This window comes from Pseudopodoces humilis, chromosome 1 (assembly GCF_049639895.1).
Source record: "Pseudopodoces humilis isolate 2021_Gansu_Grassland_sample_001 chromosome 1, ASM4963989v1, whole genome shotgun sequence".
Taxonomy (NCBI): Eukaryota; Metazoa; Chordata; class Aves; order Passeriformes; family Paridae; genus Pseudopodoces; species Pseudopodoces humilis.
In genome coordinates this window covers 140,692,912-140,720,355 of record NC_142200.1, presented here as the reverse complement: position 1 = coordinate 140,720,355, position 27,444 = coordinate 140,692,912, and the positions used below count along the sequence as shown (strand labels likewise).

The 27,444-nt window shown below is 36.1% G+C and overlaps 1 protein-coding gene across 3 annotated transcripts in view; it reads left to right on the top strand.

Moving 5' to 3' along the window:
* The window catches only part of PFKP (phosphofructokinase, platelet), a 42,563-nt gene extending 15,271 nt beyond the window's left edge, over window positions 1–27,292 (top strand). Inside the window, exons 4-23 of one of the 3 annotated variants that reach the window (XM_088056084.1) lie at window positions 2,186–2,375; window positions 4,823–4,988; window positions 5,634–5,678; window positions 5,775–5,883; window positions 6,333–6,428; window positions 7,172–7,264; window positions 7,631–7,756; window positions 8,323–8,387; window positions 9,082–9,151; window positions 11,446–11,592; window positions 12,389–12,459; window positions 12,896–12,983; window positions 13,901–14,053; window positions 19,221–19,373; window positions 22,870–23,034; window positions 24,022–24,083; window positions 24,590–24,701; window positions 25,449–25,548; window positions 26,169–26,274; window positions 26,757–27,292. In XM_088056084.1, coding sequence (XP_087912210.1) covers window positions 2,186–2,375; window positions 4,823–4,988; window positions 5,634–5,678; window positions 5,775–5,883; window positions 6,333–6,428; window positions 7,172–7,264; window positions 7,631–7,756; window positions 8,323–8,387; window positions 9,082–9,151; window positions 11,446–11,592; window positions 12,389–12,459; window positions 12,896–12,983; window positions 13,901–14,053; window positions 19,221–19,373; window positions 22,870–23,034; window positions 24,022–24,083; window positions 24,590–24,701; window positions 25,449–25,548; window positions 26,169–26,274; window positions 26,757–26,907 — 2,268 coding nt within the window. In that variant the 3' untranslated portion in view covers window positions 26,908–27,292. The remainder of the gene's footprint in view (window positions 1–2,185; window positions 2,376–4,822; window positions 4,989–5,633; window positions 5,679–5,774; window positions 5,884–6,332; window positions 6,429–7,171; window positions 7,265–7,630; window positions 7,757–8,322; window positions 8,388–9,081; window positions 9,152–11,445; window positions 11,593–12,388; window positions 12,460–12,895; window positions 12,984–13,900; window positions 14,054–19,220; window positions 19,374–22,869; window positions 23,035–24,021; window positions 24,084–24,589; window positions 24,702–25,448; window positions 25,549–26,168; window positions 26,275–26,756) is intronic. The other 2 variants (XM_005528512.3, XM_005528511.2) reach the window with 2 other exon arrangements.
* Window positions 27,293–27,444: the final 152 nt, after the last annotated feature.

The following is a 27,444-nucleotide window of genomic DNA, read 5'->3' as shown; positions in this document are numbered from 1 at the left end:
GTAATTATGTATTTGAACTGTGTCATGACCAAATGACCAGCATGTACCACTTCCAGCAGACCCTGATTTCTACAGTGTGGATGGCTGACACTTGCCAAAGATCTTGCTGTGGTCTTGAATTTGGAACCCAGAAGTAATCTTGAAAACCTTTGTTCTAGATTTGCAACATCTCATGTCATTAGCTTCCTAAAGCCATATTGACAAGTCTATATTTAATAAAAAAGGCATTATAGGGCTAAAACATGACCCAGCTCTGTTTTGTAAGGCAAATAATTTCTTACGAAACCCTGTTGTGTTACGCTGTTACCCTTTCTGTGTAAGTGGATGTAGAATTACAGTAACGGGTGTAATTACAGTGCAGTTCTGCAGAGGTCAGATACTGCCAATGACTTAGTACATTTTATTACAACATTCTGCAGTGTGGCCATTTGCATCTCCTCAGCTTTTGCTCAGCATGGTAATGTTGTTACCTCTTCCAGAGCAGGTGCTATGTTTGGCGAAGAGGCCTTACTGCTTGCCAAGCTTTCTGAAAACTACCTCCAGGTGAAGCATGGGTTTCTTTGGAGTTTTTTGTAAAGTTAATGAACATAAAGCAGTTAGCAGAGACAATTTTTTTTTTCTTTTTTTAACTAATGCCCTGGAGTATTGTGAGGTATTCTGTCACCTGTGTTTGGTTGTTTTTATTTTCTTCTTTTTTTCCCCCGTGTCTATCTTAAAGAATCTGTAAATAGAGTCATAGAATATATCAAGTTGACAGGGACTCGTAAGGTTCCTTGAGTCCTAAAAATAAGCAGTATGACTAAGAGCATCATCCAGATGCACCTTTACGATGATGAGAAGATTGAGTTCTCTTGTCCAAGCCACACAAGAGCATAGGCAGGAGCAGGATGTAGGGTCCTATATGTGTGCAGTGTAAAAGAAAAACATCTTTCTGAGCTTAATAGCTGGTAATTCAACAGACCAACAATGAACCTCAGAGTGTATCTTACAGAATGTGTTTAGTTGTTTTGATGAGAAAGGTTTTTCAGCCCACTGTATATTTTTCTTTATTCCGAACAAGCAGCACTTTGTTTCAAGTACAGTTTCTTTTCCTTTTACAGCTGTTCTAAGTATGAAAATACCTAGTTTTAGAGACATTTTTTAGTCCTGATTTTTGTTCTTTTGAGCATCTCTGTGTGTACATGTCTACCTTTTTGTCTGGAGACAGCTGAATTCCGTTCCACTTTCTTTTTCCTTTCCACTAGCAACTATGCAACACAGATGACAAACTGGCCCGAGAGCTGAAACATCTATTGATAGGATAAATCATGTCAGTACAGCCACTGCAGATTTGAAGTTCAAATTTAGATGGATGTCACAGATTTACTATAAGTTGAAGTGAGGGGAATGTTTATGCAAAATAATGATGTAATCATCTCCAGATTTGTTTGCAGGAAAAAAAAAAAAATTCAGTCTTAATTGATACTATTTTTTTACTGTGACAATAAATAAGGGAAAAATTAAACTTCTTGAGTGACTGAACAGCATAAACACAGAAGACGTGTAAATTATATGTGTCCAGCAAGACACCCAGAAATTCTCAGTGATGGAGAAGTTCAATTATTTATAAAAATGACCACCACCATTTCCAAAAGAAGCTTTTTAATTCATATTAATGAATGCAACAGATAATAAAACAGAAAATGTTGTATTAATCTGATCTGTAAGAAATTAAAGGCAGTTATTTCCATAATTCTGTGGAATGACAATGCTAATTTTGAATTTCAGGGATACATTTTTTCTTATTGTTCATGTATCTCTTTGATAATAGGGGGAAAAATACTACACAGAGGCAAATAATTCAAAATGCTTTAGTAGCTATTATATCACTTTTCCTTTTGCCATTAAAGTAACAATGTATTTATTGTAATACTGCTAAAATTAATCCCATATAATTTAACATTTTCCTTCCAGAGTAGCTCTTTATCAGTCATTTTTCAGTGTTTTTTTGTTTTTCCATTGTGTGTGTATCTGCTCTCGAACATAAATTCCCACAGGTTTGATAACATTTTGTTTATCATTGCTTTATCTCACTCTAAAATTAAAAGACAGAGGTTGTGCTACAAAATCCTTCGTTAATCCATCTCAGAAATACAAAGTATTGTATCGCATCATTAACTCAAAGTGCTGTTCTTCCCTTTCCTAGGGAGGCACGGTGATCGGCAGCGCGCGCTGCAAATCCTTCCGCACGCGCGAGGGCCGGCTGCAGGCCGCCTTCAACCTGGTGCAGAGAGGGATCACCAACCTCTGCGTGATCGGCGGTGATGGCAGCCTGACCGGCGCCAACCTCTTCAGGGAGGAGTGGAGCGGGCTGCTGGAAGAGCTGGCACAGAAAGGTGAGTGTGCCTTCAGGGCCCCTAGACTTCGCCTCCAGTGTGCAGGGAAGTTATGAACCCTAACTGTAGCTGTTGCAGACTGTATCCAGAGGGTATCTCTGAAGTTTAAAAATCAATGTGTTCATTCTAGGAACTCGCGTGGTTCTTCATCAAATAATAGCTTTTGGTTTCTGTACATCTGCTCATGCGTATCATAAAGGTCCAAAAAAGGCCAAATAAGTTACTGGGCAACAGTCTGTGTGGTTTTTTTCTCTATTATGAATAATTTTCAGGATCTGAACTTTTTACCTTTTGCTTGAAAAACCGTATGCCCTCATATCCAATCTGAGGTGGTAATTCCTTTCCTACAATAAGCTACACATGTGTATGTTATTAAATTATGATGCTTTCCTGCCTGTATGTCACTATTTGTTTAAGATTGGAATATTAAGTGGTCATTGGCAGAAGTACAGCCAGCCCAGTAGTTGTCTTTGATAGCATCCAGGAGAATGTACAGGGAAGAGTAAAGAGTAAAATAATGCTGTGCTGATGCTCATAATACATAAATACTCTGATAGCTTCCATCCATTTCTGTCTTTAGGGCTTCCTGAACCAGATACTGTTAGCAGTCCTTAATGAATTTCTCTTCCATGAATGTATACAGTCCACTTGAAAGCATACAGAGTTTTGCTGAAAACATTGTGTAGCAAGGAGTTCTGCAGCTTCATTGAATAATGAAGATTGTGAAGAATCTTCTGTTTGTTTTGATCCTGCTGGCTTCTAGATCATTTGATGTCCATAGTTTCTGTGTTAGAATAAACCATGATCAATCCTGCTTCCTCTCTGCATGCCACTTGAGATTTTACAGCTGTCTTATTTTCCCTTCATCATCTCTTTTTCTAGATGGATGAGTCCTAGTTTGCTTAGTTGTTCCTTATATGTAAGTTCTATATCTTTGATCATCTTTGTTGCCCTTCTCTGAACCTTTTCCAGTTCTACCCTGTTTTGAGGTGGGGAGGACCACAACTGCACCCAGTTTTCAAGATGAGGGCAAACCATGGATCTACACAGTAGTATAATGATCTTTGTTTTGTTCTCTATTCCTAATATTTTCTAATATTTTTTTTTACTGCTGTTGGGCATTGAAGCTGATTTATTAATGAAAACAGCATTATTATATTATGCTGGAAATAGTGTTATTTTGTTTGTGATGTTAGGGTACATTTTTTTCATGTGTCTTAGTTTACATTTATCTGCAATGAATTCCATCTGATACTTTATTGCTCACTGTGTCTTGTTAGTCTTCATTTCTTCTCAGACACTCCATGCGTTTAGATCCCAAATCAGTTTGATCAGTAAACTTTGGCACTTTGCTGCTCATTCCCTTTTTTAGGTTATTACTGTGTGTGTTGAACAGCGCAGAACTGTAGAACTCCATTGGTTACCTTCCTAATACACAAGAATTTGTGTTTACCACTGCCCTCTGCCTTGTATTTTTTACCCTCTGTTTCACATTATTTATTCTATGAAAAGACTTCTGTCTTATACAGTGACTGCTTAGTTTCCTCAAAATCCTTTGGCAAAAGACTTTGTCAATGGCTTTTTAGAAATCTAAGTAGATTATGTCAACCAGATATTAAGTCACATTTGGAACTCTAGAAGAGGTTTGTAATGCATGGTATACATTCATAGAAAACATTTTGATTCTTCTTCACGATGTTATATATATCTTCATGGACATTAGTTATATTTTTCATTATGGTTTCTGCTGTTTTTCTGTAACGTAGACATTAAACACACTGATACATAGTTCTTGAATCTCATATTAAAAATTTGACATTATATTTACTACCATCCCATCCACAGATACTAAGGTAGTTGTAAGTGCTTAAGCAGCTAAGTTATTCCATCCTTGAGGTCCTTTAGAACTCTTGGATGATGCAGCATTTTCATTGCTGTCTTGGGAGACTCTGCTAAGACTTAGAATTGGAGCTTTTCTGTTCTGTTTGCTTATTAATCATGAAATCAGAGCCTTTCAGTGTTGCAAAAGAGAAGTCTTCAAAAGTTGAATGTTGGTTTCTAAGTGTTTACATATGCCCATAATCACGTCCAGTTTGCATCCTTTTTCTTCTTCATTGCACATTATACACTGAGACTACAATTTGAATGATACTGTTTTTATTTGAAACCATCAATTTTAAGGTTGGTTACAAAACTTGGTAATTATTTGACACTTTGAGATGGACTGAAAAGCTCTTATTTCCTTCCTTACTGTAAGGAGTTCCGTGCAGGATTCTTTTGTTTGGATGTTTGATTGGCTTTTGTTTGTAGTTTTGACTAACCTTGTTACCTAAAATATCTAAACATAATTTAATGTTTGGATATGTTTAGTAGAGCACCCAAGCATTATGTCTAATTTATTTTTTTTTAATAGTCTTACATTTCTTTCTCCAAATAATTCTTTACAGGAAAGATTGATGCAGAAGCTGTTAAGAAATATGCTTACCTTAACATTGTGGGAATGGTTGGATCCATAGACAATGACTTCTGTGGCACTGATATGACCATAGGTACTGACTCAGCTCTGCACAGGATAATTGAAGTTGTGGATGCCATCATGACCACTGCTCAGAGGTAAATTGAGCATATTATAGAGACTGATAACAAATGCACAGATGTTTATGCTTTTGTTTAAGGTCATTTTAAATAGAGGTTAGGTAGATGGGGAAATAAAAAGTTCTTTTTTACTGAATCTTTCAAGTGTCTTGGTTCCTTTTTTTCTTAGTAACTGCTTTTTCATTCCTGTGGTGGCAGCACTTCAAGTATGTGATTGTAGAGACTGCATCAGCCTTAGGGGCAGACTTGGTTTTTAATGTTTTTAGTCTTTTTCAGACATAGTCTGTTAGGAGATCCAGACACACTGTGAATAGTACAAAAATAGCATCTGTCTTATATAAGCTTTATGTCAGTAAAAATTAGGCAATTATTTTTTTTAAAATACAGCTATGTCATTACAGTTCTTAACTGTGGGTCTACATCATTTACATTTCCGGTAAAGGTTCACTTCTTGTCTCAAAACATACATGTTTTGCAAGAAAGTGGTGAAAATGAATTATGTATTGGAAGATACTTGATTTTAAATATGTTGTTTAATGTGACAATAATTTTGTTTTCTTAATGTTTCCTGTTTTGCTAAGGAATTTTGAGTTTAGTAGCCATGGTAAACATAAGCTGTTTTTTGATACTAGGTTCAGTTAATTTGCATTCTTATTTTTACAGCCATCAGAGGACATTTGTTCTGGAGGTTATGGGGCGACACTGTGGGTATGTACTGTTTTCAGTATTTTGTGTCTTGTACAGGTACAATTATGAAAGAAATGTGAACCATAAAAAAGTCTAATGATTTATTCTGTTTATTAGGTATCTAGCTCTGGTTAGTGCCTTAGCCTGTGGTGCAGACTGGGTGTTTATTCCTGAATACCCACCAGAGGAAGGCTGGGAAGATTCAATGTGTGTTAAGCTTTCAGAGGTAATTTGTTAATATGTTTGAGATTCTCTAATGTCTTTGTGGATGTTTATTTGAAAGCAATGGTTAAAAAGTGTTGATCAGGACTTCAAGCAAGTCTTTGGTTTCGGTGTCACATAAAGTTCTCTGTGATCTTGAACATTTCTTTTCTTGCACTCTGTCATTGTTTTGAGGAAACATATGACCCACTCTGGGAATTGCATAAAATTATACCTATATAAGCAATATGTACATTTCCTCAGTAATTTGATCTTAGACATTTTACTTCAGCAATGAAAAGATGTGTATGAAGATAAAAGGTGTGAGAATGCGTCACATATGAGTGATCAAGTACAAGAAATGTTTCCTCAAATCCTAGCAGCTTAATGTAGAGCAAATGATTATAAAACTAGGCTGTAGATTCCTTGGGGCTTTTTTTTAACTACACAAGTGTGCTTTTATTTTTATTACAGAACCGTGCACGAAAGAAAAGGCTGAATATTATTATTGTAGCTGAAGGAGCTATTGATTGTCACAACAAGCCTATAACATCAGAGAAGGTTAAGGATGTAAGTATCAACATCCCTATGATACAAGATTTCTGTTCATAAGATGGGACTCATTGTTAACAATAACATTCCTGTAGAGTAAATCTGTTCCTGTAAGGTAGCTTATCACACAGTTGTATTTTGTGCTTGTGCTTTATTATCTGAAATTCCATAGTCAAATTAAAGGGCCATGTTTTCAGTGGCAATTAATTAGAACCTTTTCTCTTTGTAATACAACACAGCAGTTCAGAAGCATCTGCTTCATGGGTGTCTTAATTGATAAATTGATAGTTTGAAAGCAGCTCAAATCTGTATTTAAAATCTTATTTTACTTTGTATGTCTTGTAAAACTTTTAATACTGGTCTCTCTCATAGTGAAGTAATACTGTGTACTTTGGACAAAGTCTTGTCCAAGTCATTGCTTTGCCAAAAATTTCATTGGTGTCTAAGATTAAGAAAACTTTTAAGGTTAATTTTTCTGCTTTTTTTTTTTTTTTTAAGAAATCATTAAGAAAACAAATTGGGAAATAGTCATTGCTAGAAAGGAGCTATTAAACTTTGCCTTTACCTGGGGTTTATCTGTCCTGTGACTGTGAGGTTCTCTTTTCCATAGCTGTCAGTTTTAGAGAAACCTTTGACTTCATTCAGAATTGCATTTTTATGAAGTAACATTTAGCACTAAGTGGTGTTAAGTGTACGTGATGCTAACATATATATAAAATAATGATAAAGATAAACCCACTGTATTCTGAAATTCTATGCAGCTTGTGGTTCAGCGGCTTGGTTTTGACACCCGAGTAACCATCCTGGGTCATGTGCAAAGAGGTGGAACCCCTTCAGCTTTTGACAGAATTCTTGTGAGTATTCCCAAAATAACTGCTCATGGCACCACATAGAACAACTGCTTTTTGATTATTTATTTGGGGGTGGGATTGTTTTCTACCTGATGAACTTGACAAATCAAACTGTTATATCACATTAACTGTCTGAATAGCTCAAATTCAGAGTAATGAAGCAATTTGTGTGAAGGAACTTATGTTTAGGATCAAAATTCGAAGCTTAATCGTCCATACTTACAGGTAGAAACAGCCCACAACTTTTGCACCTTACCAAGGAGTGATTTGTGTCAGCTTGAGTTACAGAGAAATCAGGACCATTTCTGTGATTGGAAGCCTTGTGCTTTAAAGTGCTTGCCTGAGCACTCAAACATTCTCTACTTGCAGGCGAGTCGTATGGGTGTGGAAGCCGTGCTTGCCCTTTTAGAAGCTACTCCAGATACCCCTGCCTGTGTTGTGTCCCTGTCTGGAAACCAGGCTGTCCGTCTGCCTCTGATGGAGTGTGTGCAGATGGTGAGGCTCTGGCAAAAAGCCAGTTTATGTTATTTATTTACTACAAAGGACTACTCTGTATTGCCTGTATCTCATTAGGACATTGATGGAATGTATACAGCACTTTTCCATATATGAGAATGAATAATGAAGTTCATGTATGTTCTCTATGTGTTAAATATTCATTTGCAAACTATCCAGGGATAAGAAATACATATCTTCTTAATCTTTCTAAAATTTCAGATCTTCAGTTTTTGTTACAACAAATTCTTCAGATGCTTGCATCCATTTATGTGTCATAGACAAATCAGGTTTCTGCATTAAAACTGTTCAGATTAAACTGAAAAAAGAAAATGCATAATAGATACATTGATTTATTTGTCCTGTGAAGGCTTTAGGTATTTGTTTCTACTTCATTCTTTTTCTGTACCCTGAAATTTGTGCTGTGAGAGGAGGTAGCTCATAAATTGAGGGATTGTCAGTATTTCTTTTTGCACTGTGGAAATATATTAATACATGGAATATATTAAATAATCCACCTCCTGCATTTTTTTAAACATATTGAATGATCAACTTGTTTTTTCAAGACTCAAGAAGTTCAGAAAGCCATGGACGAGGGAAGATTCCTTGAGGCTGTGAGGCTTCGTGGAAGGTACGGCCAATAGCTCATATCAGCTTACTTGCTGTAGAAGAGCTGAGTTGCCTTGTTGTTATGCTGGCACATGACATTTTATTTGAAATATTTAACTAACTGTATGTTTTTATGGGTTTGAGAATGAGAGGAGACAAAAGAGTTGCCTAAATAGAAGAATTTAAATTCTTACCCGCACCAAAACATGCAAAACAAAGCAAACTGTAATTCACTGCTGTGTCAGACTAGTGACTGTTTCCTAAGCTAACTGGTCACAAAGCAAAAAGCTTCTGTGCTGTATGACCTGACTGGCAGCAGCCATTAGTTTGTTTATTCTTGAATTTGAGGCAAGTCCTGTGAGCTTGTTTGTAAGTTGTTGGTAGTTTTCCAGCAGTAATGTTGGAGAAGGTATTCTTTTCCTGTCAGAAGAGTGATTTCTGTTTCAAGTCATTTGAGAATAAAATACTTTCTCCCCAGTCCAGAAAACTAATTTGTTAGCTACATAGTTGTTTTATATTTTATTACTCTTATCTTAAAGAATTGAATGTTTTTCATTCTTCTCACATTTCCAGTTTTTGCCATGTTTTGCATTTGCAATAACAGTGGTGATAATATTTCATACCAGTTTTTTAAAGTTTCTGAAAAATTCAAATGTTCCTTTAAAATGAGTTTAAAATTTTACTATTTTATTTGCTTATCTTACTCATTTGTTTAGGAGCTTTGAAAACAATCTTAACACGTACAAATTACTGTCGCACAAAAAGCCAGATGCCGAGCTCCCAAAGGTAAGGGGGTTTGTTGAGTGTGCAGTGCATGTCTGCTTTTGGGATCTATTAATAATGACCTTCAAACCTCTATTACAGTATAATTTATAAATAATATATTATAAATATATTTGAAGAACAGTAGTTTATTCTAATAAATAACGTTTTTTATAAAGTGAAATACCATTGTAACTAGAAAATTGCTGTACACCATTTCTTTCTGTTTTCGATGGATGTACATCTGGTCTCAGTTGTTATAATGTTGTCTGGTCCTAATAGTTGCTGTTTTGCCCTCTGTTGCTTACCATGGAGAGAAGGAGGGGTGATGTTTAAGATCATGATTAAGACTCTGAAAATCTTGAGATAAAGGAAGAGTCTATATTAAAAGAATTCTAAACCTCCTTTTGAAGGGTAAGATCACTCAAGAGCAATGGCAAATCCAGGAATTCATGGGAAGCAGTACTGAGGACAGATGCATCACCTTTATATGAAGTAATAACTCACTGTGCCTAATACAGTAACAGACATTTAATTTCTTTGTAGTTCCTAAGAGTTGTATAAGAGGAAATTTGGATTTATACAGGAAGCAGACACTAAATTTTGTGTAAATCTTAGACATGATTTATTTTTGTTTTTATTAAAAGTTTACTGAACAGGTCTGTGTTTGATCTTAGTTGGTGACTATGTCATCTCACTTGTTCCTCTTAATTGTGTTTTGTGACCATTTGTTGCCTTATTTTTGCATAATGATGTTGCTGTTGCACTTTCTAGAAATCTTTTTCCCAAATAAGTATTGAGTATAGATTACTGGTGTTACCTTCCCAATATTATTAAGAAGCAAAATTGCATTGATAATACAGTAAGGTCCTAAGACTGACCTTCAAGAGGTCAAGGAATTCAGGATTTTTTAGGTGGTTATTTAATATTTTCTTTGATGGATCAAGTTTATGGGTGGTGGGGTTTTTTAATACAGTAATGCAAATCCAGGACTGTTAGCAGTGGGCTTTTGTTTTGTTTTTTTCTTTTAATATTTTTGTCATATCTCCTGTGACAAATGGCATTAGAAGGAAATGTCCATGTGTAATTACTAACTACTCGGATTTGACCATCCTAACAAAATCTGTGCTTTCAGTAAAAGAGGTTGAATAGGAGTTAAAAAGTAGATGAAATATGCATGTCACAGGAACTGAGGAAAAAGCTAAGTTGATCAGATCAGGAGAGCCAGCTGAATGCTCTGCTTCATGAGTGCTTCTGCACACATTATATTTTGCTGTTTGTGATTACATTGCATTTTTCTACAATCCTTTGATTGTACCAGAACCAAAGGAAGAAAACAAAAGAAACTACATATACTTTGGTTCGTGTCTCTTTTATTGTGGTTTTTTTGGGGGGGTTGTTGTTGGTTTGGAGTTTTTTGGTTTTGTTCACTTGTTTTGTTTTTTAATCAGATGAGATTCCATGATCATTACTTAACAACTGTTCTAGTTTTTCGTTGGTTTGTTGGTTTTTTTTGTTGTTCTCATCTTGTTTTTTTTTTGTTGTTGTTCTCATCTTTCAGAATACAATTAAATAACTTCTACCTCTTCTGCAGGACCAAATTGTTAAAATTGTCATTAAGAAATGTTTTTAAAATTTCCATAATCTGAAAATGTATGGTGTTGGGAAAGATGCTGAATGCTCCTGTTTGCCAGCATATTGTCAGCTGCTTGAAAAACCTGGCCTAATTAACCTAGCTTAATTTTAAAACTTGTCTGTTCCACTCTGCATTGTACTGATGATACACACATAAATGCTGTGGTGCTGGAATCAGTTCCTCTTACTTCTTTTTTTTTTGCTATTATTGGTGTGTTTGCAAAAAAAAAAATTCCTGCTTTAGTAACATGAAGCTGGTTGAATAGCAATGGCCAGCTTGGGTGGAGCTCTGAGCAGCCTGGTCTAGTGAAAGGTGTCCCTGGCCATGTCAGGGGGTTGGAATGAGATGACCTTTATGGTCCTTCCAACCCAAACCATTCTGTTATTCTATTTCATGTTTCTTGAACCTGGGCTTAGAATATAAAAACCTGAATAATTGAAGTTGTTAACGAAATGGAATTATGACAAAGTCTTACTTAAAAAAAAAAAAAATTTAACTGTTTGTCTCTTTGGTATTCTACAAGTGGGGAAATGTGTCTGCACCTTCTGGCTAACTTCCAATTTTCAACATGTTTACGGGCTGTAAAATTTCCTTTCCTGCATTTCAGTATTTAGCAACTGCATATGATGTACAAATGATGCAGAAATCAAAGTCCTTACTAAAAATAATTTTTATCTTGCAGACTAATTTTAATGTGGCAGTTTTAAATGTTGGTGCCCCTGCAGCTGGAATGAATGCCGCAGTGAGGGCTGCAGTGAGAGTTGGAATGACTGAAGGTCACAAAATATTTGCTGTCATTGATGGTTTTGAAGGGTTCGCTAGAGGGAAGGTCAGTGTCACGTGTGTGCATTACCAAGTGCATTGCACCCCATCCCACACCACCACCTTTGTTCATGTTCTTGGAAGGCATACTGCTGTTCTGTCATAACTGCTGGGGGAACTGGTTCTGTGAGTGCTTTTATTTCATAAAGATCTATAAAACCTAGATTGTAACTATTTCCCAACTATTCAAGTCTTTAGAGTCATTTATGCTCATTTATGCTGAGTGTTACTAATTACATGCTGCAGAGCTACAAAATCAGTTCAGATGAATCCTACCTTTGAATTTGAGTTCAGCACATACATTCCTTTGTAATGGTGCTTATTGAGAGAGGAATCTTTTTTTTACTTAGCTAAGTTAAATTGTTCTATTTCCCTGTTTTTAAATGTTACACATCAATTGGTGTAATAAAGAGAAACTGAATGCAAGACTAATGATTTCTGTGCCTGGCTGGAGCCACAGATCCCAAAACTTACATCAAAGTCCTAGCTTTAGATTTTTTTGCTTCACATTCAGTAGGAGAGGATGTGAAAATACCAAGATACGAAACACAGAGACAGGGTTAATCTTGGTCTGGAAGCAGAAAGAACAAATGTAATGGAAAGGGATTGTAGTAATTCAAGAGAAATTATGTTAAACTCTTGGTACTGTTTTCTTTCTTGGCCTCATTTAGTTTTAGTGATATCAGTGCCCAACAACTTGTTCCAACAGCTTTTCATGAAGTAGTACCTGGTGTTTGCTACAGCTCAAGAGAAGTAATTGGATAATTATTTAACAAAATCTCCTTTTCTACTTTTATTCAAAGATAAAGGAAATTTCCTGGGGAGATGTTGGAGGCTGGACTGGTCAAGGAGGATCAATTCTTGGTACAAAACGGTAACATAAATATTTCTGTCAATTGATACGATGAACTGTAGTGCTTTATATAACCACTGTATGATTCCATGCTCTTTTCTTCGCACAAAGTGTTTTTAAGTCCTCTGTTTTTGTACATTGGGGTTTTGTGAGTTTGTTTTTTGTTCAAATCCTTGTGCTCCAACTTAGATATCTTTACAGTACTGAACCAGCTCTGAAGAGTGGGAGTTAGGACCTCAACTTAAAAATTTCATGGGGTCCTTATACTTTAAACCTGCTGTTTCTTTACACTTGACTTGTTTCCTCATTGTTTGTCTGGAAAAGTTACTTGATAAATATGTAAAACAAAAAACATTGTGTTGCCGTCTCACTTTATGGTTTCAGCTTGGTAATGAGTTCTTAGTGCTTCAGAATCTATAAATTGTTTTTATTTTTCTTTTGGTTTAATGATTTTTAGTACTCTTCCTGCAAAATACTTGGAGAAGATTGCTGACCAGATGCGCACTAACAACATTAACGCCCTTATGGTTATTGGTGGATTTGAGGTACACTGAAATATCTAATTATGTCTAAGTAGAGTAGAATTCCTAACAGAATTAATAGTCTTTTTCGATTTTTACCCAATCTTCATGTAAGGCGCATTTGGCTCTATTTGTATTTGATACACGACATAGATAGTGTTTAGAATCATAAGTGTTGTCAGTCAGTGGTTGTCTGGAAAGCTGTCATTCAAGACAGTGACTAGAGCTGCTAAACAGATGTGCTAAATGGATGATATGAGATGAGATAGTGTTACAGTTTTTTGTATTAAAATTAATAACTTCTGTAGTTCAAGTTTCAGTCCATACTGTATCAATACTTGGAACATCCTTGCAGAAGTTCTTGATTCTTAGTAGAATTTGCACTGTGTTTCCTTATTTAAGCTGCTCTTCTCACATGGTGCACGTCAAAAATCTGTAATGGATCTAGAGAAATAGTTTTTTTCTGTATTTCATGTTTGCTTTGTTTTAAAAAAACAATTTTTGAAATTTTGATTCAGGAAAGTATTTTGCCTACTCTTTGCAGAGAAGAACATGCTCATTGCTTCTTGATAAAGAATGTATCTTCCTTTATTTGTCCACGCTGTTAGCTGTGACCCTAATTCAGAATATTAAGATTTTTAAATCAGGGGTAACAGTACCTGAAGATTGGGCAACTAGTTTGTTTTGTTGAAAACCAGTTTTTTGTGTCTAAATTAATCGTTTTTGAGAGAACATATGTTCTATTTATTGTTTTCAAATGTATGCTTGTTTCTAATGCCTTTTTTTTTTGTCTGTGTTAGATTTTAGTGGTTCCTTAGTGCTCTGACTTGCTGAAGTGTGCTGTGGTAGAAATGGCTCCCCCTGTGGCCCTTCTCATTTTGTCACTCCCAACTCTGCCCTTTATTCATCCTAATTTTTCACCAAATGCCTGTGCCCAACAGGCTTACCTTGGACTTCTGGAATTGTCAGCTGCCCGGGAGAAATATGACGAATTCTGTGTTCCAATGGTTATGGTTCCTGCAACTGTATCCAATAATGTACCGGGTTCAGATTTCAGCATTGGTGCAGATACTGCTCTGAACACTATAACTGATGTAAGTCTGCTCTGGTGTGTGCACATGCTAACAAAACAGTTATTTAAATTTACTCAATTGGCTACAACTGGATATTTTTGTAGACCAGAACTTCGGAAATGTGATCTGGGAAATTATAATTACTTGATATAGCCACAGTCATGACACCACTTTAGAAAATAAAAAGCCTAGGATCCCAAGTGCTTCCATTTAATTTCCGGTGAAACTACTGTGACCTCTAAATTTTTTCAAGTGCAGGATAAGATGGCATCTGTTGTTGTATAAAAAAGAAAGAAAACTGAAAAGCTGAGACTTGATCATCATTTGCACTGTAGAGGGGAAAAAAATCCTTGTTCATAATATGTAGAGTTGTATTATACCCAGCAGCAGCAAACACTGTAGGAAAGTTGCTCTGTTGTGAAGAAGATTCTTAGTTATGTAGCATCTTTACTCCTCAAAGAGAATATGTAAAATCCATATTTCTCTAATTATAGGCATTACATTTATTTAGCTAATGGCAGATTTAATAAAAATAATTGAGACATATTAAGAAGTATTTTTTAAAAAAATCAAATCCTGTAATACAACATAAGGTAAAAATTGAATATTGAATCTCTTATGAGGAAAAAACTTCTACTTTGAGTGTGGTAGAGCACTGGAGAAAGCTGCCCAGAGAAGTCGTGCAGTCTCCTGTGGAGATAATCCAAACCCACCTGGATTGTTCCTGTGTCACTTGCTCAGGTAATCCTGCCTTGGCAGGGGATTGAACTCCATGATCTCCAGAGGTCCCTCCCAAACCTGGCCATTCCTCAGTTCTCTAATACTAATTTCAGTGGAACAGAAAGCATAGTCAATTGAAAACGAGAGTTTCAAGTTGCTTTTGAAAATGAAATGACAATTCTCTTATCACTTAAATGTATTTGAAAATTTAAATCGTAATAGCTTTTTCATTTCAAGGATTCTTCAGATGCCACCAACTTTGAATGCACTACCATAATTTCCTTCTTTTGTTGTTGTTTTTTTGTTTGTTTGTTTTACCATTGCAAGAGAAATAATTTTAACTTTATCAAAAGAAACCCTTCAGTTAGGAAATACTAGTTTCCTGAAGTATTGCCTTGAATAAGACTATAATATATATGAATTTATAACTAAAATTCATTGAATGAATTCTTTATAGACAACTTGGGTTATAAATGTTGATGTTGTTTCCAGTTCTGGTAAATAAAAATATCCCTCCAAAATGACCATGAACTAAGGTGAGTAAAATGATTGTGCATAACATCTGCTTTCCTTCTTCTCTTATCTTCATAAGCTTTGTTAACCAAACTGACTTCTTTTTATAGGTTATTTCATAGAAAGGGGATATATCATAGTCAGTCCTTGTTGCTGTGGTTTGCTATCTATTTAGGTTTGTAGGTATCATTTGCCTTCATTAGATAAAATGTTCTTCTCTCCATATTTTCAATGTGGTAGTCGAAAACTTTTCATAAGCACTTTTTTTTTTTTTTTTTTTGCTAATGGCTTTCTTCTGGTTGTTTTGCATTTAATTTTGCCTGTATCTTTCTCTGGATCAAATATGAAAAGTAATGGCTTTTCAAGATTTCTATTCAGTTGAGTGGAAAATGAAATTTGGGTTGATTGGTTTTTTTTTTCAAGGAGCAGACTTTTGCATTCAGAAAACATTTCTGCTTGGTGTCTTCACAGTTTTTTGCTCTCATTGTTTGAACGTGATTCACCAAAACTGTCAGTTTTGTCAGAAAAACACATCCTTTCATTCTTGTGCCATGCTCAACTCCGGTGCAGTAGCAACAGTGCCCCGTGTTCAATGTGACCAAATAAGCTCAATACACGTCATACAATTGACTGTGGTAAACAAAAGTAGGAGGTGGACATGAATATCCATTTTATATCGTTTCTATATAGTTTTTTACCCCTGTTACCACAGTTAGGTCGATAAATGCATCCTAGTTTACAGTGCTCTCAGAGCTGTAGAACCTCTTGTGAACACCGAAGTGTCATTACACTTAGATTTTCTCTGGTATGGTTCTTACTTGAATGTTCTTGCCTACCTCTAGTAAGGTAAGTACAGTTGTGCTGGTAATGGGGGATTGTTGCTGTTTGGCACCAACAGACACTTGCCAGTTGTTTAAACTTGTCAAGCCATGTAAATAGTACCCTGAAACATTTGCTAATAAAATGTGTTAAAATTCTGCATTTAAAAAGAAAAACAATTTAAAAAGAGCCTTAACAGATACATGACTTCTGAATGAGAGATTAGTAAAGAGTGTGCTCCTCACAAAGGCATAAACAGTGGATACATTTCTCAATAACTAATTTAGATTCTGTAACAGATCATGGGACCCTTTAAAAATATTCTGTTTTTCCACTTCTGTTTTAAAATCTTGGCTTCAAATTTGATTTATCTTTTAAATAGTGTTTTAAATTTATGATAAACTGTATTTTTCACTTCACTTTTCAGAATATTAGAAAAACTGCTAATGACAACATAAATATACAATACCTGGGAAAAGCTGGATGTTTTTTCCTGAGGAGGATATGTTTAAGGCTGATATATATAGGCATACAAAGTAAACTTCTTAGGATTGCAGGATAAGAACATGAACTTCGTATTTTCTATTAAATGAAGCATCACTAAAATAACTACCATAATAAATATATCTATATTTTCAAGCATGTTGTCAATTTAATGAAATGAATAGGATGTTGTTTTGGATATCAGACCTCAGGAATGTGACATGAAAGGAAAAGGTATCAGCTAGATAAGAATGATGGAACCTGAAAAATGGAGAGGCTAAAACTTTCTATTGTGTTTCTTTGACAATCCTTTTCAGAAAAGGAAAAGGAGGTACAGACTGATGATTTGGTTTTGTGGGGAAAAAAAGGAAAATCAAACATCCCCTGAGGAACAAAGAAAGCTGCAGTCTGCCTTCAGGGCAGTCTCCACAAATTTCCTGTGGAAAAGACGCCTGTACCCTCCCAGAAGCATATATGGCTCCACATTACTCTGAACTAGGAAGCTGCAAATTAGCCTTGGCCACTAGCTAACCTGTTAATTTTTCATCTCCTTCAGTCCTAGTAGCAGCCGATGTGGAGTAAGGGCAGTAACTCCATCCCCATCCCCTTCAGTGGCCATTTGTATTTAGATCAACTTAAAATCAACAAACAGTAGTCAGTGCTTGACTGCATGAATTTTTATAAAGCATCCTTGGTTCTAACAACCTTTTTAGTAACACAAATCCAATAAAAGGGTAGGAAATTATTAAACCATTTTATTAACATAGTGCATATCTCTCTATGACTGTATTGTAGTAATTTAAAAACAAATACTAGCATAGCAGTTATTAAAATCATTGATCACATTTTTACCCTTTATAATTAAGTGACCATATATTAAAATCATTTTCCTATTTTGCCACAGTGATGCAAAGATGTTGCATATAATCATCTAATGCTCATGCTTGGTGAAGGTACAGTCATTGGATATGTTGGCTGAAATCACTTGCATCAAATAAAATGGCAATATTTAATGCAAGTAAAACATATCTTAACTGCATCTTAACATAGCATAAATGCAGACTAACCAGTTATGTTAGTTACTGCTCTGCATCTCCCTTTGACTTGGTTTTCCAGAAGTCTTAATATAAAACGTTTTAGAGAAAGTCATGTTCTGCTGATCTCCAGGAAGCTGTATGGTTTTACTAAACCACTGTTACTTTGTATGTCTTTATTCTTTTAGCAGAAATAAAAGTTCAAAGCAGCCTGACTGAGCTGAGTAGGGCAATTACTGAAATTTCCTAAGTGAAGTCTCAGCCACTCAAAAAAACAAATACCAAATAAGCCACTCCTGTTTCTTGCTCTTGGCTGTACTGCTTCTCAGCTCTTTGGGTCTGAAAGTGCCACCTTCCGGGCTGTGTTTCAACCTTAAACTGAAAGTATAACACTGAGCTGTTTCATTTACAAAACACATGAGAAGAGAGAGATTTTTAGGAAGTCAGTTTGCATTTATGCACCTACAGCCATAAATATCCTGTCTTCTCACTGAACAGGATCTGCTCTGTCTAGGACAAAAAGCCCAGAAGGAGAACTCTCACAGGTAGGGGATTTTCCCATGATTTTCTTCTAAGTTGTTCCTTAAATCAGTCACTGTACAGATATGCCTGGAGATACCTCAGTAAGTATCTAATTTTGATCTGCAATAGTTTGCTTCTCTGAACCAATTTGAGAAATCAAGAAAATGAGACTTCTGTGAATATCAGTTTCTGGGAGAAAGAGATGGAAAAGTAATGTACTATGTAATCAGGCTTTCTGGTGGAGAGCCATTACATAGGCAGTTCGAAAAATTGCCACACTTCATGAGAGATGCTAATTAGTTTAGATTAGAAATAATTGGAATAATGTAATGTGTATTTACTTAAAACAGCTGCAAAATTTTAACATTTATTTTGACATCCACTAGGAACACCTAATCCTTTTGACATGATTATATATTTTGTAGAGTTTGGAGTCTTTCCAAGGACCTAAAACTGCTTTTCAAAGAATCCTTGAACTATACTTGCAGATTTTATTAACTCATCCATGTACACATGTTCCTGGGTGTATCTAGGCCTACATCCAGTCTGTGTGGGCAGAGGCAGAGGCGTGATGTTGATAAAAACTTTGAAGGCATGGGTGAACCTTTTTTTTTTCCTTTCTCTTGGTGGAAATAGATGTGTGTCTTTACTTTTTAGGATAACATAGTTTTTTTAAAATATGTCTTTCTTTAAGCATTTTCTTCAAGTTGCAAGGGTTTTACTAGTTAACTTTCTAAGCTCCTTGGCATGGATCAAGCTTCGTTCTTGAAGTCCTTTCTTGTGGAATGATTTCTACTCTAGCTTTTTGTGATCATTTCCTACCTGTCTGCTTCAGACCTCTCTGCTGTGCACACTTTACCTTCCATCTGTACTAACTTGTACTAATCCTCTGCATTTCTTCAAAGAGCATTGTGCCAATGCAACCCCAGTGCACTGTTGTGGTGTGGACAGGATGTTTTCCACCCCCCAAATAATCTCACCTATTGTATTTACTTGGGCCAATGGGCAGCCACATTTACCATTCACATGCCAGGAGTCATTAGCAGAGCAGTGCAAAGACAAGGAATGTTTCACTCACACTTGTACCACTGCTTCAGGCCTTTGAAAGTTGTCTGCAGCTCCACGAGGCGCGTGCCAGCTTTGAGGAGTTTAGAGTTCCTATGTGTGTGTTGCCTGCTACTATTAGCAACAATGTGCCAGGCACAGACTATTGCCTTGGTACTGACACTGCCTTGAATGCTATTGTGGAGGTAAGACTGCGTATCTTTTAAAAGTTAAAATTATTAAATGCATAAGAGGAGGATACCTAAAGACTTTGGAATGGTTTTCTTAAATAACTCAGTTGCTGTGTTTTTTTAATGGTTAATAGTTTAGTTTTTCAAGACCGAAGATTAACCTTAGAAAAAATATTATATGTTTAATTTCTGGGCAGTCTCTTTTGTTCTTCAAGACTCCTGCATTAGTGCTTAGGGTATTTGCTTTTACTTTTATTTTGCTTTCTTCAATTTAATTTTTATCTTACCTATTACTTAGGTAAAAGAAGAAAGCACATATTTTATAAATAAATGCCCCATTTGTTGGATGAACTATTGACTGAGCTCAGTGCAGCAGAGCATTTTATAAATACATGATTAACACTAAACACATGAATAATCCCGTAGACTTAATTAGGCTTAACATACATTAAGTGCATATAAATGCATGCATAGTATAAGCAGTAAAGTCTGTCACTGATGTTCAGCTAAACAGTGCAGGGTCAGAACAATCAGTGTTCTAGTTTTAGTCTACCACAGTTTTTCCCTTTATGAGCTTTCAGTCCTATTTACTCTGCTTAAGACACAGCAAAGGGAACTTAGCTGAGATCTAATGCCAACAAATGAGTATATCTTACCAGCTCTGAGTTTTATCAAACCCATCATTAGCAAGCCATATAACTAATCCTGAAGTAATTTGCCAAGGAAGTCAAGTCAGGACTACAGATCCAGGGGGTTGGGAAAAGCTGGTTTGTTTTCTTGCTTTATACAGTGTTCTTATATAGTAAGTGAAAAACCTCCAGCAGATACCTGGAAGAGCTGTGTCAGAAAACAGGGAGGCCTGGCCTTTGGGAGCAGCAGTGCAGCATCCCTGGGGTGAGATGTCTTAAGGTATCCTGTGGGCTCATCATGTAGCAATGTTCATAGGCAGGACATGGATACTTTTTCTCCTTCAGCCTTTTCCCCCTTGGCCTGACATTTATAGAAGTAGCTAAGTCTGCTAATTGTGACTGATGCACCTTCAAAAGTGGTAACTTCAAAAACACAGTGAGGCAACAAATGATGACATACAGTGCTGCTTCCTCTTATTTAATTGGTTTTGGTAGTAGTTTAATTACAGTTTGTATAGATTTTGGTAATGCTTTCAGTAAAAAAAAAAAATGGTTGCATCATTTGAATTTTATTGTCATTAGGATATTTAGTTAATGCTAATAGCAGAACACTTGATTTGGTGTTTTGAACATTAGGATTTCTCATTAAGGTGGGTCAGTTCATATGAAAGCTCAACTAGCAATAGAATTCCAAAATGATGTCTGAAACCTGAACCAGGCATTTGAAGTTTGGCTTTTCCAGCCTGTAATGTAATGTATGAATTAATAATCCATTAAGTCAATTAAATCAATTAAAATTCATCTGTGCCAATTTCATATTTGGGTATTTCTGTCACAGTCATTCTGAGAAAGCAAGAACAGTATAAAGTTTCTACTCCATCTCTTGTATAGTCAGGGATAGAAACCCTTCTAAGTAGATTTCAAGTTATTAGTTCCATAGGCAATGACTGATTTGCCTCCTTGCTTAGTACCTGGAGATTCTCAGAAGGCAGAAAATTTCATTCTACCAGCAGATGGAAAATCTTTTTAGAAGTCTTGGGGTTTACAAATATTTTAAGTCTCTCAAAATAGTGGAAATCTTCATAAGTGTATTTATTGTCTAAAGGCAAGATTGTTTTACAACGTAAGTTAAACACAGTTTCAGGTAACTTTTTAAAAAATTAGTTAAATTGCTCCAGTGTATTCTGCAAAAATTTTCATGAAACAGTGTTTGGAAGGAGAAGGTAAAGTGCTTGGGGACACTGTAAAACCCAAGACAGGTAGAAGTGTCACTTTGAAAAACTGATAGAAAGTAAACACAGACTTTTCTGCTTAGGATAACAGAATATCCATATTCTGAATAAATTCATGTGAATGCTGCACTTTTGTATGTAAGCACATAGTATGCACATATGCAAATACATAAATAGATGTAATTTAATATATACACATTTTATCTTTTTGCTAGCTTGACCTAAATACATGCATACACCAGTCTTGGTCTTAGTCTTTAAATGCATTAAACTGTATTACGCTAGAAGTTCTAGAGTTTTTATATTAAGTTTTCTCATGTATCAGTTAATGATTTGTTCTGTGATGTGTTAGGTATGATTTTAAGGATCATATTGCTCACAACCTGAATTTCAGCCTGAAGTAGTATTTTTAGTTAACTGAATGAAGTTCTGGTTTAAAAAACTCTGAAATACCTCATATATTACAGCACCTGCAGTTACTCATGTAAAAAAACAGTAAGGCCATGGGGATTTTTTAATGTTACCATAATTCATGGCAAGATGACAAACTTCCCAGGTACTTCCATTTCCATTTTTATGAAACAGAACTGGTGTTGGGACACTACATCAGTTTCACAAAATTCTTCCTGTCACAAAGTGTGGTATATCCTATTTATTTACTTGCTTCTAAGACAAAAATAGGATCTCTTTACTTCTCTTACTTGCTTTCTGAAAGGAAATTACATTAATCAACCTTAAAATAACTTTGAATGGTAGAAAAATGGATTTCAGGAGGTGAGCTTCTCAAATAGATTATTATTAAAACTAAAGCTGGATAGTAAACTAGTTCCTAGGTTTCTGTATTCTCCTCAGTTACAATGTTTTCCTAAGATTCCTAGGTATTGCCACACTGGAGATTGTCTCTGTCTTTGTTACTTTCCACATCTCTTAGGCAGCTCTACGAAATATTGGTGTTAATTGGTTTCATGTAAGTAACAGATCTCCTTGTAGAGAACGTTCTTTATGCCGGTCAGTGTAAGGTGCAAGTGGACATTTCAGTCTTCTTACAGTATGTACCTGTTAAAAAACCCAAAGCATTTTAAAACATGCACCAGTAGTGCTTGAAAGAATTATATTTATGTGGAAATCATTACTGGAAGGTAATTGGGCAATATCTGCTCAGGACTTATGAAGTTCAGTATAGATGGGAATGCAGTGAATTTTAATATCAGTACTAAGAAGTAAGCTTAAGTAATGTATAGTTAAAGAAGAGAAGTTTATTCATAACACAATTCCTTAAAAAAGTTTATTAGATCTACTTGTATCTGTGTTAGAAAATGCAGGTACACAACTGGTTAATGCCATTACAAACCAAAATGAATTCTTGTTTGAGTATTTGCAGGAAGCAAATACATGTTCCGAGTTGCTAGTAGAAAAACATTTTATTTCTACCCTGGTGTTCAGTATATGATTTATAAGAAATCATTTGTTGGATGATTATTATAGTTACATAGGTTATGCCGTTTTGGAATGCTTTAAAGACTTTTTTTTATAAATGCTATATTTTTAATTTTTTGTTACCAGTAGGTGACACAAATGTATGCATGACATAGAAAAAGGTAAAAAATGAGGGGTTTTAGTGCATACTCAGGCTGTCGTGTCTCTGAGCAGACGTGTGACCGCATCAAGCAGTCGGCCAGCGGCACCAAACGCCGCGTGTTCATCATCGAGACCATGGGCGGCTACTGCGGCTACCTGGCCAACATGGGGGCCCTGGCAGCAGGAGCTGATGCTGCCTACATCTTCGAAGAGCAGTTTGATATCAGAGAGCTCCAGGTACTCAGCACCTTTTGCTCATTTTTAAGTAGATCTAAAGCTGTTGTACGTGTATATCACAATGTGTATACTTGAAGCAGATAGCTTATGAAAGGAAAAACCTGATCCAACCAGCTGAGTTTGGACCTAAAATCTGCTTGTCATGCCAATTCCTGTGCCATAACTTTATATAAAGGAATGTAGACGCAATCACTTAACACCCAAGTTAGTAAAATGACAAAAATAATTGGCCATTAAGCACTGCTAGAGTAATTATTTCTAAAAATTGATGAATTTTTAGTCTTCTAATTGAAATTCAAATTAAATGAACAGACCTGGGTAGTTTTAAAATACAGCAAAAAACAAAAGAACAGGATTTTTCCATTATGGTAGAGTTGTGTTTAAAGGCTTTTCAGGACAGGAACTGACCAGTATGTCAGGTTTATTAGATACTGACTCTGTTACCACAGCTATTCAGAGCATGTCTGGGGGTGTTAGTAAAATAAAGCCCTTGGGCTTTAAGGATTAGGTATTATGGTGTAATACATACACAAGATGATGTGGAACTTGTTTGCTGTGAGGACTTTTACACTTCTGAGATAGTGCTAGCTGCAGTCATGGACAAACACAAAGCTAAAAGGATAGAAATTTCCTGAGAAGCACAGAGATGTGAAATGAACCAGAACTTATCCTCACACAGTTGTTGGCAGGACTGGAAGTAAGCACAAGCTGTAAACTTCAGTGGCAATTTCTGTATTTTTCTGTGTATCAAGCTGGATGTTGTACCAATCTGCTACTTCTGATACAGAGAAAGATGTTAGTTTTAACCCCAGATGAATAGCCATACACAGTATGTTACCCTGAATCTCCAAAAATCTTGATAATTTGAATTTACACATAGAGCTTTATGTGGAATATTTGACATGAGTTCTCAGGAAATGTAGGCTCATTAAAGTTGTTTCAGATACAGAGTTCTGTATGGATCTTTAAAAATACTTCTGTTTCTAGGCTAATGTGGAACACTTGACTGAAAAAATGAAAACCAGTATCCAGCGTGGTCTAGTGCTAAGGTAGGTAAAAGTAGTTGTAATAGATGGCATCAGTGAGACTGGGCATTCCCAGCCAGGCAGCCTGCGTGGCCACTTGGAATGACACTCCAAGTATATATTCTGTGATTATTCCTTTAACTTGAGATTTTTAGAAATGCTGTTGCTTCATAAGGCAATTCTGGGACCTGTCTGGAAGTTCAAGTCCAAAACTTACTTCTATGTAAATATATTTGCTCTGTAATCTAATACTTCATCCTGTTTTCAGTCTATTTTCTTACTCAGTTTGTCTTTTATTCTAGATTCTTCCTTACTAAAGGTAGTGTGTCACATGCACTATGGCCTTTACTATAAAAACCCTAAAAATCATCAGCCTGATACATGGAAGTGAGGGCTATGTGATCAGATGAAAATGTCCAAGGCAGGATTACTGCTATCAAGAAAAGGGAAAAGACTTGTCATTCAGTAGCTGTAAAGACATCTAGTGCTTTAGAGTAAATTTGCTAACTGTTGGGCCTTAATTGTTACAGAAATGAGAACTGCAATGAGAACTACACAACTGATTTCATTTATCAGCTGTATTCTGAAGAAGGAAAAGGAGTTTTTGACTGTCGAAAAAATGTATTGGGCCATATGCAGCAGGTAAATAAAACCCTAGAAGTTACAGACAAGACTAACTTGGTATGCACAAAGTATATACACTACACTATTCAAGCATTCCAAACAAGTCTGACTCACGATGAAGGAAAAAAAGTGTGGAATTTTGTTTGTAGGCAACGCAGAAAGTTTTTTTAGCATCAGGTTTTACTGCATACCCTTTTTAAAAACTTAGGAAAAATGCATTAGATTATTTTATGAATTTTATTTTTATTCCTCTCCTGTCTGTATTAATAAATAATTCCACTTTTTGTCTTATAATTAATTGTAATACCTTCTTCATAATAAAATTATCTGCCCATCCATAATGTATCTGCCTCTTGAAGAGCAGATTTCATTAAGAAAACCTGTACAGATGGGTGTTTTTGTGGAAGAGACAAAAGTGAGCTTCTCTGTTGGCCTGTGTTACCTGCATTGCTTTATCTCACTGTGCAGCTGGTTGGCGGGCAAAGGGAGTTCCCAATTTGGCTACACTCATCAAGGAGGCTGAGGTGGAGGAAACTGCACAGTCCCCTCCATTCTTCTATGTGAGAACTAGTATTGATTCTGTGAGAGTTCTGCAGGTGCTGAACACAAATTTTAAACACCTTAGGTGGATTTAGGGGCTGAGGCTTTTGATTTGTTTTTCTAAGTGGGGGAAATAAGAGGTAGAGCAGGCCATTCAGAGATAAATGATGAAACAGACACCAATCCTAGTTTGATAATCTAACCAAGAATTCAATTTTCGCACAGGGTGGAGCACCTTCACCATTTGATAGAAATTTCGGGACAAAAATTTCAGCAAAAGCTATGCAGTGGATCTCCAAAAAACTGAAAGAAACCTACCGGAAAGGTGCAGAAATTTTTAGTGCAGTCTCTTGTTACTGTCTTTGTCTGTCACTACGTAAGATTCCTCCACTTTGCAAACATATGAATGTTTGTTAGTCAGCATATTCTTTCCCATCTGTTTTTATTATTCAGTAGTGCCTTGCTGTGCTTCCTGCTGTATGAGCATTTCCACTTGAGTGAGGTCAATAACTCAGTTATCTGTTTCATCATCCTCTTAAGCCAGTGTGATTGCAGGTTTTCATGTATGCTGGAATTGATGTTTGTATAGTTACATGTGTTCTTTTTTGTTTCATGCTGCCTTCATGGGAGACAGAAGGAGGTAATATATCATCTTCGGGAATTTTTGTAAAGCACTACTTCCTAAAATTTGATCTAAAACTGGATGCTAAAATTCAATCCTTTTGTTGTTTAATACAACTGTTATTTCATTGCTGATCACCAAAAGTTAAGCTAGAAAGTGAAGTTCTAACCCTATTAAAGCACTAATGATGTTTCATCATTCTTTTAAATAATCAGTAGCTGAAATTAGGCTACTGTAAGTTTTTTGTTCAGTTTAATCACAGAAAAAATGCTATTTGCCCTTATACATGTCGGAAAGATGCTGAATTATTTCATTCTTTTTAGGAAAAGTATTTGCCAATACCGATGACTCAGTTTGTTTGCTGGGAATGCGGAGACGCAACCTTGTTTTCCAACCTGTGGCTGAGCTCAAGAGTGAAACAGACTTTGTGTACGTATGCACTGCCTGTGGTAAACACCTCACTACAACCTGCCTTGCACCACTTCAAACAAACGCTTCCAAACACCTTACTGCATTTGCCTTAGGCCTGAATTCTGCCAGATCCATTTGGATTGTTTGCTTCTCTCTTGCCCTTGTGCTTTTACTTCATCTTCCTTACACTCGAGTCTCATGATGAAGTCTGGGACTCTGCTGTCCTGTGAAGTAACTTTCATGTGACTGCCTTTACCTTAATGACTAGAATTACTTTGCTTCCGTTTCAGTTCAGTGGGGCAGCGTTTTTGTTCTGAATTTGGTATTACGCTTAACATCTTCCAGTAAAATTTGTTCATTTCTTTGGGATTCTGTCCTTGATTCTCCTCATTTTGGGTCAGTGTTTTACATCCCCCCCATGATGGTCAATGCTTGGTTCCATTTATAAGGAAGGTGTTTGCCCTACCCCCATGTATTTCACCTGCCTGTTTTCCCCCCAGACACAGGATTCCCAAGGAGCAGTGGTGGCTGAAGCTGCGACCCCTGATGAAGATCCTGGCCAAGTACAAGACCAGCTATGATGTGTCAGACTCAGGCCAGCTGGAACACGTGGCCATGCTCCCAAAGGAAGCTGAGACCGGAGCCATCTAAACACACCACATTTAGATTGTTGTCATAGATGCACATTGTGAGTAACAATGCTTTAGAATCGTTAAAGCTTTGTTTTGTAACATTTAAATTATTGTTCCAGCACTTTATGTGAAACAAGACGTTCAGCTGTCACACAGATTTTGTCCTGTTTGTGTGTTACATTTGAAACAAACCCTTGCATCTAATGGAAAACACCAGTTACTGATACTGCCCTTTAACAAGCAAGTGCAACACCGTTCTATGCACTCCGTAAGTTACTCATCTACTGCACTTTGTTTCAGAGTACTTACACCCCAAAAATAAGTGTAGATGGCTAGTTCTTGTGTTGAGTTACAGGATGTGCTTAATGTTTCTGAAGTGAAATAAAATACTGTTGCAAACATCACATGTATGTTCACTTGCTTTTGAACAACCGGGGGAATAGCACTTGAAGGATTCTCTATAGACTCCAGTGAAGGAAAAAGAAACTCCCCTTTTCCTTCCTCAACTCTGCAAGTGTCAGTCACACCAGGGCACGTGTTTCCACTGTTGCTTCAG